Source organism: Amphiura filiformis, chromosome 13, assembly GCF_039555335.1.
Source record: "Amphiura filiformis chromosome 13, Afil_fr2py, whole genome shotgun sequence".
Taxonomy (NCBI): Eukaryota; Metazoa; Echinodermata; class Ophiuroidea; order Amphilepidida; family Amphiuridae; genus Amphiura; species Amphiura filiformis.
This window is the reverse complement of record NC_092640.1, coordinates 37,632,382-37,644,966: the sequence shown is the minus strand read 5'-3', so window position 1 is coordinate 37,644,966 and position 12,585 is coordinate 37,632,382. Positions and strand designations below refer to the sequence as shown.

At 37.7% G+C, this 12,585-nt stretch overlaps 1 protein-coding gene across 1 annotated transcript in view; it reads left to right on the top strand.

The window, feature by feature from the left end:
• LOC140167636 (uncharacterized) overlaps positions 1-12,585 on the top strand; it is a 77,558-nt gene that overhangs the window by 31,840 nt on the left and 33,133 nt on the right. The window contains exons 10-14 of the mRNA XM_072190932.1: positions 2,845-2,990; positions 4,089-4,235; positions 5,676-5,775; positions 7,717-8,435; positions 8,776-8,985. Coding sequence (XP_072047033.1) covers positions 2,845-2,990; positions 4,089-4,235; positions 5,676-5,775; positions 7,717-8,435; positions 8,776-8,985 — 1,322 coding nt within the window. The remainder of the gene's footprint in view (positions 1-2,844; positions 2,991-4,088; positions 4,236-5,675; positions 5,776-7,716; positions 8,436-8,775; positions 8,986-12,585) is intronic.

The following is a 12,585-nucleotide window of genomic DNA, read 5'->3' as shown; positions in this document are numbered from 1 at the left end:
GGATGTGTACATCAAACGAGTAGCTAACTTACCAGGGGGAGTTGACATAGACCAACTGACATCAGGTAAGGATATGTAATGTGCAGGTCAGGCAGGTAGAAGATCTAGAGGATGTGTACATCAAACGAGTAGCTAACTTACCAGGGGAGTTGACATAGACCAACTGACATCAGGTAAGGATATGTAATGTACAGGTCAGGCAGGTAGAAGATCTAGAGGATGTGTACGTCAAATGAGTAGCTAACTTACCAGGGGGAGTTGACATAGACCAACTGACATCAGGTAAGGATATGTAATGTGCAGGTCAGGCAGGTAGAAGATCTAGAGGATGTGTACATCAAACGAGTAGCTAACTTACCAGGGGGAGTTGACATAGACCAACTGACATCAGGTAAGGATATGTAATGTACAGGTCAGGCAGGTAGAAGATCTAGAGGATGTGTACATCAAATGAGTAGCTATCTTACCAGGGGGAGTTGACATAGACCAACTGACATCAGGTAAGGATATGTAATGTGCAGGTCAGGCAGGTAGAAGATCTAGAGGATGTGTACATCAAGCGAGTAGCTAACTTACCAGGGGAGTTGACATAGACCAACTGACATCAGGTAAGGATATGTAATGTACAGGTTATATAGAGAGAAGACGTACAGGATGTGTACCTCAAACGCGTAGCTCACTTACCAGGGGGAGTTGACATAGACCAACTGACATCAGGTAAGGATATGTAATGTACAGGTCAGGCAGGTAGAAGATCTAGAGGATGTGTACATCAAACGAGTAGCTAACTTACCAGGGGGAGTTGACATAGACCAACTGACATCAGGTAAGGATATGTAATGTACAGGTCAGGCAGGTAGAAGATCTAGAGGATGTGTACGTCAAACGAGTAGCTAACTTACCAGGGGGAGTTGACATAGACCAACTGACATCAGGTAAGGATATGTAATGTACAGGTCAGGCAGGTAGAAGATCTAGAGGATGTGTACGTCAAACGAGTAGCTAACTTACCAGGGGGAGTTGACATAGACCAACTGACATCAGGTAAGGATATGTAATGTACAGGTCAGGCAGATAGAAGATCTAGAGGATGTGTACATCAAACGAGTAGCTGATTTACTAGGGGGAGTTGACATAGACCAACTGACATCAGGTAAGGATATGTAATGTACAGGTCAGGCAGGTAGAAGATCTAGAGGATGTGTACGTCAAATGAGTAGCTAACTTACCAGGGGGAGTTGACATAGACCAACTGACATCAGGTAAGGATATGTAATGTACAGGTCAGGCAGATAGAAGATCTAGAGGATGTGTAAATAAACCGAGTAGCTAAATTACAAGGGGAGTTGACATAGACCAACTGACATCAGGTAAGGATATGTAATGTACAGGTCAGGCAGATAGAAGATCTAGAGGATATGTACATCAAACGAGTAGCTAACTTACCAGGGGGAGTTGACATAGACCAACTGACATCAGGTAAGGATATGTAATGTGCAGGTCAGGCAGGTAGAAGATCTAGAGGATGTGTACGTCAAATGAGTAGCTGACTTACCAGGGGGAGTTGACATAGACCAACTGACATCAGGTAAGGATATGCAATGTACAGGTCAGGCAGATAGAAGATGTAGAGGATGTGTACGTCAAACGAGTAGCTGACTTACCAGGGGGAGTTGACATAGACCAACTGACATCAGGTAGGTATACCATTATCAATTATGGGCAATGTTTTTACTTCTAGGTTCAAAGGTCAAACTCAGAATATACCATTTTAGTAGTTCCTGAATCCTTTGCATAGAAACCAAGACTATACATATGTCATCCCCCACTAAAAAAAGTTCAGATTTTTATACCACCAGAAACCTAAGAAAATATATGTTTGTGTGCATAAACTTTCTTGCAGATTTGGTCATTTGACCAAGCAAAGACATTGTCCAACTTGTATTTTCTGTCTGTCGAGAGTTGGAATTAATTACAACAGTGGCATACAGGGCACTGTAATATGTACAATTATGCAAATTCAATGTAATAAATTTTGGGGGATATCTATTGAATTATGCCATAAAAAGAGGATGCTAAAAAAATATGCTAAAATCACAAAATGCCCCTTTAGTAGCATTTCAACATTTAACATGAAGTTAAAATGGTATACATGTACATTTTTGTGCCAGCAAGGCATTAATTTTTGAAACCATGCTAGAAATAAAAATGCAAGCAGTCAATGCTGAGTTAACCATCAACATTTATGTAATAAGGAGTTATTTGTGGCAATGTTTGCATGGGTTGATATGCAAGAGCCTATTTAGCTATTGTTTTAACCCGTACGAAACTCTGGGACAGGAGTCGATTTAGAAAATAAAATTTACATGCACAACTCTAATTTTTTCCTCAAAATGGGGTGAATAACACAAAATTCTACATTCACAGAGCCAAAGTTACATACATTAGTGTAAAACCCCTTTAAATCGAGCCCTGCTTGGGGAGCTGATCCTGGATGCAAAGGCCGATTGTGGAATGTCTAGGGTGTATGTTTCTTAGCTGCAAGTCCCTCTGTTGTTGTTAAATGGTTTGTGGAATGATATGGGGCCATAGTGGTCAGCGACAACCTGTACAGTCTGATGAGGCTTGTGGATCAACATCCAGGCGTTGTGCCTGTGCGTAGCGCACTATTAATCACTACGCTTTTTCTTTTTTTATTGTGCTAATTCATGAACAATTAATGAATATGTATATTTTGTAGAGTGAACATGTAAATCACTAAAACTTCCCTAAAAGTGTTCCGTCAACTACCCTACAAAAAGCAATATATATAATTTGTTGCTTATTTTATGCTTATTTTTGTAGATCTATCAAGGCCTAAATCACCACGAAATAAACAAGAAGATTTGAGACATCGATTTCTTCTCAATTGTACCCAGACCTTTATTTCTCATGGCAGCCATGGTGAAGAATTGGACTTAAATAAACCACTTAGCCCAACAAAGTACAAGGTAAGAGATGGCTGCTTTGTGTCATTGATGTCACCCATTACCACAAAACCCGTAACAGCTTGGTGAACTCAAACCCCCAGAAGCGTTCAAAATTGGGAAGGGGAGACTTTTTTAAATGTAATAACATGTCTGCTTTAAATTACCTTGGAACAATGGCGAAGCTAGGGGTCAAGGATACAAAATGGCAGTCCCCTGCCACAATTTCTGAAGCAACTGTGCACAGAGTGTACGAAAATTTGCACAAATACCACTAATTTGGTTATTATCAAGTTGAATTTATCGATCTAGGGGCACTGAATTGGTTGATAAGACGGCGTACAGGGCATGTGCCCTCCCTTACCCCCTAGCTATGTCACTGCCTTGTTGTCTGTTTGCGAAAAAAACATTATTGTAATCATTTGTATGAGTAATGACCCAAGCTTACAGTTTCATTCACCTAATCGCTCTCTTGTATCTGACGATGTCAATCAAACTGCCCATGATCCTTGATTGGTTTATAAAGTAGCATGTAAAAGTGAGGTTGATTCATCTGGTGCCTTCACTGGTGTAAAGGTTAATGTTTTTAACATTAACTTTAACCAGGCAAGAAGAAACTTTTCTAGATATTGTTGACATGGTGCCTTCAAGAAAGAAAGACTTCTATCACTAAAGCCTAACTTTTGAGACAGTTTGTATTCCCGCTTTCAGACATTTTATTTATTTATTTATTTATAACAATCGGCCGAAGCCAGGCTAAGCCCAATAGTGCTCAGAGGCTACTAAATTCAAGGGATGCCATCCGGATATGACTGGACAGGGATATGGGAAGAGGTCCGATTTTAGATGCAGGAGGAAAACTGGAGCACCACAGAAAAAGCTGCGAGGACGAGCATGGATCGGCAACCAAACCCACATGTGGCACTGCGGGGAATTGAACCCCGGCCACAGTGGTGAGAAGCGAGTGAGAAGACTATACTAACCCACCCTCCCGACATTTCAATCATCGTGACGATTTGTAAACAAACCAATTCCAAGTTTGATTGACATGTGATATCAGACGCGACTAGTATCTTTTATCGTAAATAATGCATATAATTCCTCTTTTTGTTCTGATTTTAGCGTTACTATGACATTGTGAAGAAACCCATGGATTTTGGAACCATAGCTAGGAAAATAATTCTGCACAAATACAAGAGAGCTTCAGAATGTGTCGCCGACATCAACCTGGTGTTTAGCAACTGTTATTTGTATGACCATGAGCGCACTGTAAGTATAAGGAACTCCCCATAAAAAATTAATTCGGCCCCAAATGCCTTTCCCTTATATGGTGTTGTGAGAATCTAAAAGTGGGAGGGGGGAAGGTAGCTAGATAGGGACAAAAAATGTCTCAAACTATATTTTGACAATTCATGAGATTTGACTATCTTGGTTTGTGAGCGTGAGAAAGTGCCGAAATGTGTGAGACCATAGACCGTGAAGAGATGGACGGTCGTCTGGATCGTAATTCTATAGAAATTTCACATTATGCTGAAACCATGTATGTCTCACTCGCACTTGTTGGATTAGCGTGTTTAAAAGAAGCGGCATTCAATCGAAGTACATACATTGTCTCTTACACAGTTACAACTGCAATATAAACTCTTTGGTCATAAAACAATTATAGTTACAAGAAATGCCATGGTAAAAACCACTTATTTGATTCAGTTTCAAGTTAATTAAATAAATACATATATTCACCATTGCGATTTATCTAACAATACCTGTTACTCTGGCATTGAATGAGTTTCACTTGGCGTTAAATAAGGCTTGGTCTCAACATCATGTTTGCACGGATGCTCAGAGCATAACATTCCATTGATTTGCGAGTTGGGTTATTGACCTTTTGTATCATAAATCGATTCGGTGGCAGGTTTGAAGACTATCTTTTCTTTGTGTTCAGGCGAGATGATCATAGCTTCAAAGGATATGCTGCAGATGACCGTCCATGTCTTCACGGTCTATGGTGAGACTCACGCCAAATGCGTGAGAGTTGACAGCCAGGGACTATTTATTGCTAGCTGAAGTCCGTTAACTAACTGCTTGTCTGTTGAAAGTTGGACATGCTGAGTGAATCATTATGTTTTGAGTTACTTTAAAGATCTCGCGATGGAACCAAATTGCCACACCCTGCCAGGCATGAAAGCTTCGGGTTTCCGGCCACTAAGGGAAGCTGAAAATCCATTTCCAGACAGGGAAAACACAGGGAATTTGAGGAAAACAGCCAAAATCAGATATTCAGAAAAAAACTCAGAGAATTTGAATGTCACAAGAGGGCGATTATTTTTCGACCAATGCTTGGAACCCTGAACTTTTAACAACTCTGAACACCTAAATATCTTACAAAATCTTACAAGGAAAACCACTGTGCATTCATGCATTCCACGTGATGGCATTGCGCAATCACCATAAGTCATTTATGGGCACCAAGTCGCTGGCCGGGCAAGTGACTCCCCCGTGGCATGAGGTAGGTGATCATGTGCGTGGCACCCGAGGGGTCCTGGGGCAATTCCTGGGGGTGCCAAGTGAAATTTTTCTTCACCTTCTCTCCTTTTTCGTTCCTTCTCTGCCTTCCGATAGCAAAAAAGCATGTTCCTTGTTAGGGTTATTAATGTAGTGTGTCAGTTGAATTATTTTGTTTGTTTGACAGAATTTATCTTTTATTTTTAGACAACAAAAGCAAGATACCTAGAGCGTGTCTTTAAACGTGAAACTGCAGAGATGCCTGGTGGAATGGATGATATAAATGCTGAATTACAACAAGCAAAAGGTAGTTTCCAATTGGGCCAAGAAAAAAAAAAGTTGAAACCACCGACCTATATTTTGAAAAGCAGGATTTGTTTTTATGACACAAAATTATTCCACCTCTGATTTTGGAAATACCAATTGTAGTTCAAATGTAGCTCAAATAGTTGAACTATCTCAATTCACACATATAGACCATTTTGCTAATAAATGCAGGTTTGGCTGTAATTTTTAACAGATCCAACTGACCAACCCTACCCTCATAAAAAATAGCGAAGGATAAACAAACGTTTTTCCTTTTGCCTCATAACCAACAAAATATGACATGCATGGTCAGGCAACACTAATTTGTGGAGCAAAACTAGCCTGGTATCAGTTCTTTTGGTCATTTCTCAGTATTATAGATTACCGTATTTCGTCAAATAGTCGCCCCCCTCAAATAAATGCCCCTCACCACTTTTTTCAACCAAGATGTTTCAAAAATTCCGATATTTCCATGCTATCTTGTGTTGTAAGCTTACCAAGTTCCCCACATGGTCAATAATAGTGTTGTCAATAATTGGCGAAAATCTGCATCGGAACACCGGAAGTGAACCAAAAGTCAGTGTCAAAAGTTCATAGTTCGTCATTTTAGCGTGACTTTTAAGCTTACCTAATGATTTTAACGGGAATTGTTGTGCTACAAATGACCTCTAATAAACGCCCCCCCTTGGGAAAATGTAACGCCCCCGGGGGCGTTTATTTGACGAAATACGGTATATGACGCAATCTGATCCAATAGACAATATTGACAATAATGAAAGCAAGATATAGACGAATCCAATTTCATGCATTCCTATACCTCAATGGCTGCCAAAGTTGGGTCCCCGTCGGCTCAATCTCACCCAAAATGTGAAATAATGCGGCCTTGGGAGGGTATTTTAAACTGCATTCTATCACCCGTGTTACACGTAGACAAAAGAATGATGACAGTTTACAACACAAAAGAATCGAACATCGATTTTTAAGCGGCTTTTTGGTGTTGCGGGGACCCAAAGATTGCCGATCAAATCCTGACCATGACATGGCTCGTTGGATTCGTCTATAGGCAAAATTAAGGAGCAAAGAACTATCACTGCAAACCCAATGTGTCTATATTTCAGCAAAACGTCTAGAATTGGTTTGGCAGTAACAATGAGGGATTAACTACTAAATATAGACACAAATTTAGACCACTATTTGGACAGTTTACCTCAAAATGTAGTCTGATAAATAGACTGAATATTAGACACTAAGCCCAAAACAGAATTGGGTGCATTTTACACACGAGTGGTTCTGGAATAAGAAGCAAACATGGGTATCATTATGGGCTCTTATAAATCAGTGAAAAGAACCAATTTTCCAGTTCAGTGAATTGCTAAAAACAATAAGCATGGATTTCAATGGTACATGTATACATTTGTATGTTTAAATAGTATTGTTTGAACAGTAATTTTACATATAGTTGTACAATAGTTGTACAACAATCAACATTGAAGATGATATTTAGAAAAAGTCTACAAGAAAACATTTGGGCTGGAAAATTGGGAGCTAGCAGTACATGAATGTGTCTATAATTGTGTCCATAATTTTGTCCAGTATCAGTTTAACAAAGGCTAATTACTCTATTCATATCTAATCTCCAATACTAGACGTTTTGCTGAATTATAGACGTTCTGGGTTTGCAGTGTATAAAAGACCTAACAAAATTGACATTGAAAAGTTCTTAAATTTGCAACCAACTTAATGTATGCCAGGGACTAGGGATTTTAACATCAGTAAACTTCAATTTTCAAAATTTAAATTTTCATAATTTTTGACTGGTCTGAGTGGATCAGATGATGATGATTGATCAGAACTGATTATTTTTTTTATTGTTATCATTTTATAATTATTATTTTTATATTGTTATTATGTTTTTTATTATTATTAATTATCATCATTTTAGCTGCTGCTGAAGCAATGCAAGAAACAGATCCAGAGCCACCTGTACAAACCATTCCTTCATCACCAGCCACACCCGGTAACCCATCCAGTAGTTGCAGCAAACCTCCAAATACACTGTCATCCTGTACAAGTAGAACCCCATCTAGCAACCAAAAGTCCCTGCAGAAGAATCAGGGAAAGCAAGCAGCTACTAAGTCTACTTCATCAAACCCACCAGGAAAAGCTCTACTTTCACCATCAGCCTCACAGGGTAAGCCAACCAGTAGCTCCAACAAACCACCAATCACACTGTCAACTTGTACAACAAGCACATCGCCATCCAGTATCCAAAACCCTCAGCAGAAGATTCAGGGAAAGTCAGGAGCTGATAAATCTACTCCACTAAAACCAACTGGAAAAGCCTTACACTCAACGCCATCAGCAGCACAGGGTAAACCATCCATTAGTACCAGCATACCACCAAGCACACCTTCAACAACCACAAACCCATCTAGCAACAAAAAGCAGAAGAGTAATGGAAATTCACAAGCTACTGAATCAACTCCGCCATCTTCCATATCAAGTGATAAACAACCCAGTGTTAATGGAAAAGCATCATACTTGGAAAAGACTGGGAATTGTGGAGATGCCCAGTCAACAAAGATGTGTAGTACAGCTTCTGGGATGACAAGCAAAGGACCAATTGGGAAACCATCTGGGAGTGTCTCTGCCAAATCTAAGGTAAAGAAAAATCTCAGGGACTCTTCTGGTCTCTGAACCCATTAGGTGTGTTGATTTGGATGGCTTAACTGTTTCTGAAATTGAGCTGTTTGATGTTCATATAAGTTGGTATTTTACATGAATAAATTTTTTAAATTTTTAGTCAATATTGAAAATCAGTTTAGTTTGTCAACTGAAATTGTTAGAATATCCATATTTTGACCTCATCATTCTTAATAAAACATGAAATAGCAACAACATATTCATTTTGACTCGATCCTTAATTTTTGGTACTCCAACAAGAAACATAATATTTTAAACCTAGTTAAAATTTCTATTGAAATATGTTTTGTACCACTAGATTCCACCACAAACCAAAAGAAAATCCTCAGAGATGACAGCCTCATCTATTACAAGCAACAACAACAACACTCCACCTAAGGTGCCTAGAATAGATGTGGAGGAAAACCAGGAACGCCCAGATAGTCCTCTCCCAGAAATAGACTTTGGTCAAATGCAAGGAGAGTTAGACAGCAACTGCTTACAGAGAGGCTTAGGGCAGCATGCTAAGGTGGGTATAGAAATGCTAATTGAGGATGCTAGCTCTAAAAGGGGGTTAAGTCACATTGAGTGCATTTTGAGATACATGTATGGCAAAGCAGGTGATTATGTCTATATACACTAAGCCAAAAAAAGAAACTTATAATTTTTCACAAGGTCGTATCTTAAAATCCTGTCCATCAAAATTAACGAAAAATACATACAGGATTGCCTCAATACTCTACTCTAAACACATGTCAGTAACCAAGCAGTTGTCCAACTGACACAACAGCAAAATGCACTGATATGGAACAGCTTCCTGCACCACATTCACAGCCCTATTGGCACCAAGCAAACGAAATCTGTGAGAATGGCATCTTGAATCACAGGTCACAAACTTACCAACAGATACAAACAGATCAGAAACTTACGAGGATCATCATGTTACATGTCCAAACAAATAATGAAGTCCTTTAGTAACAGGTATGTCCACCGTGCGCTTGCACGCATGCTGTGCACTTGCTTCTCATGCTTCCAACCAAGTTCCTGGGGAAGATTGCCCCATGCTTCCCATTACTAAAGGACTTCGTTATTTGTTTGGACATGTGACATGATGATCCTGGTAAGTTTGTTTTGACTCTCTTTAATGTTTTTCAATTAATGTTGTTAAAATTGTTTGCTGTGACCTGTGATTCAAGATGCCATTTTCACAGATTTCCTTTGCTGGGTGCCAATAGGGCTGCGAATGTGGTCTAGGAAGTTGTTCCATATCAGTGCATTTTGCGGTTGTGTCAGTTGGCCAACTGATTGGTTACTGACATGTGTTTAGAGTAGAGTATTGAGGCAATCCTGTGTGTAATTTTTGTTAATTTTGAATCACAGGATTTTAAGATATGACCTTGTGAAAAATTATAAGTTTCTGTTTTGGCTAGTGTAGTTTCAATGCAAGGAGGTGGTTCCCAGTGGGCACATCAACGTGAAATCAACGTTGATATATCAACGTTGATTCAACGTTGAAAAGTGAAAGTTGACATCAACCTTTTCGTCAAAGTTGAATCAACGTTGAAGCTTCAACCTAATTTCAACCCGATTTCAACCTGATTTCAACCTTGTGTTTCATATCAACCTGATATCAACCTAATTTCAACCTGATTTCAACGTTGAATCAACGTTGAATCAACGTTGAAGCTTCAACCTGACTTCCACCCACTTTCAACCCGATTTCAACCTTGCGTTTCATTTCAACCCGATATCAACCTAATTTTAACCTGATTTCAACCCGATTTCAACATTAATTTTTAGCTTCAACCTGATATCAACCTAATTTTAACTTCATTTCAACCTGATTTCAACTTCATTTCAACCTAATTTTCATAGGCTTTAATCCTTGGGAGGGGGCGAATTCCTTGAAGAAAAGCGATGCACGCTTCGTGCACATTTTAAAATTTCTTTCATGAATATTGCATTGAAAGGGTGCGTGCGGCCCGGCGCGCGGCGATTGGGGAAGAATTCTGCAGAATTTTACACCAAACTCCATCTTGATTTTAACGTACTTTCAACCAGAATAGTCATCTACAGATGATTTAAAGTCATTGATATGCAAAAGCTTGAACACGACATACTATCATCTATAGACCTAAAATTTTCCCAGAGTATTTCGCACTTAGGCCTACATCATTCGAAGTCGCACTAACTCAAAACCAATTTCATAATTATTCGATAATTGAATTTCATAATCATATTTCACATTTGTATCATTAATATTAATTGGTCAAATCATTCGTCAGATGTAATGGATGTATCATGTACAACATGCTTATTTAAAAGGACGGTGTTCATTTTAGATGATGTTGCATGATCTTATTCTTACTTAAAAAAGAAAATAATCACAAAGTTATGAAAATGAAAGAAAACACATTCTAAGAAATATCAAAGATTACAAATAGAGTAGCGTTAAAGAAAAGAAGAGATATATAGTATAACCTGAAGGAATATAGGCCTATTATGATCTTAAACATGTTAAAGTATATAATTGCATCAATATAATATCTATATATCGTAAAGTTATCAGAGAAGAACATCAAAGAAAGAAAGAACGACAGAACAGAATGGCATGCAATAATAAAAGCCATCCGATCCCCGAACAAAAATAAAGTTGCTTAAGAATGTTTTGGACTTATAAATTTAAGATTTAACATGTTTAATCTTTGTAACAATTTATTTGATTAAAAAAAGATTTTTTAAAAAAGGAAAAGAAATATAGCCTCCATACATGATGAGCTCATTTAAGCATAAATAAAACTAGACAAAAATGTAGGCCTATATAAAAACATTTAAAACAAAAAGACCAAAAAAAAAAAACCAAAAAAAAGAATTTCCATGAAAGAACGCATGCACGATTAATAAATATTCCATATAGGCCTATAAATAGGAGACAAAATTAAATGAAACGATAATGAATTTCAATGACAAATGGCGAATTACTTTTAAAATACTTTTGCGAAAGGTATCGCTAAGTATTTATGATGACGAATTTGACCTGCAATTTGACGAAATCAATGACTCAAACACGAACCTTAATATAATGCTACATTTTACAATCTTTCTTGAGCGACCAGAGTCTGCATGAGTAGGCCTAATAGAACTTTAGTATCTGAGAAAAAAACAGGTCCTATAATTTTGTCGGACTAATATCTCGGGACGAAATTAAAACGTCTTTTGCACGAATATCAATGACACAAGTGCGAAATACTCTGGGAAAACCTATAGGTCCTATAGACTTATTATTAGGCCGTAGAATATTCGATGTAACATAATTATCTAGGCCTATACGTTATTTAATCTAGTCCCATTCTATTTCCAGTTATGTTTATGTTGTATCAAATGTTTGATGACGTAAAATCGATAATATATTTCTACCAGATATTCTACGTATTATTTTATCGATTTTACGTCATCAAACATTCGTTACAACTTAAGAGAACTGGAATGAGCGTTTTGAGCGTTTCGACACCATTTTTGTGGGACATGAGAGCACATCAGACCTGTCGAATTGCATTCTGAATACGAAGAATGTCTTTCTGATATCAAATAATTTTCATTTTATGAAATTCACGATATAATACTAATTTTATGACAAATTATTAAAATTTGATATTTTCACATTTTGGAGATATAACAGTCCTCGAAGTAAATTTGATAAATTTAATGATATAGTCTTAAAGTGTATGTAGCTGGGAGGAAAAGCCGACGATCAATTGAAAATTTTGACCTTTCATATTGAAGATATGGATTTTTTTCCTAAAAAGACTTAATTTTGTTGGTGTTTTGGGAAAAAAATCCATATCTTCAATACGAAAGGTCAAAATGTTCAATTGATCGTCGGCTTTTCATCCCACCTACATACACTTTAAGTATAAATCATCAGATTTATAAAGTTTACTACGAGTACTGTTAAATATCAAAAATATCAATTTTTAATGATTTGCCATAAAATGTGTATTACATTACGAATTTCAACAAATCAAAATTATTTGATATCAGAAGGCCATTCTTCGTATTCAGAATGCAATTCGATATGTCTGATGTGCTCTAATGTCCCACAATAAATACTGTCCAAACGTTCATACCC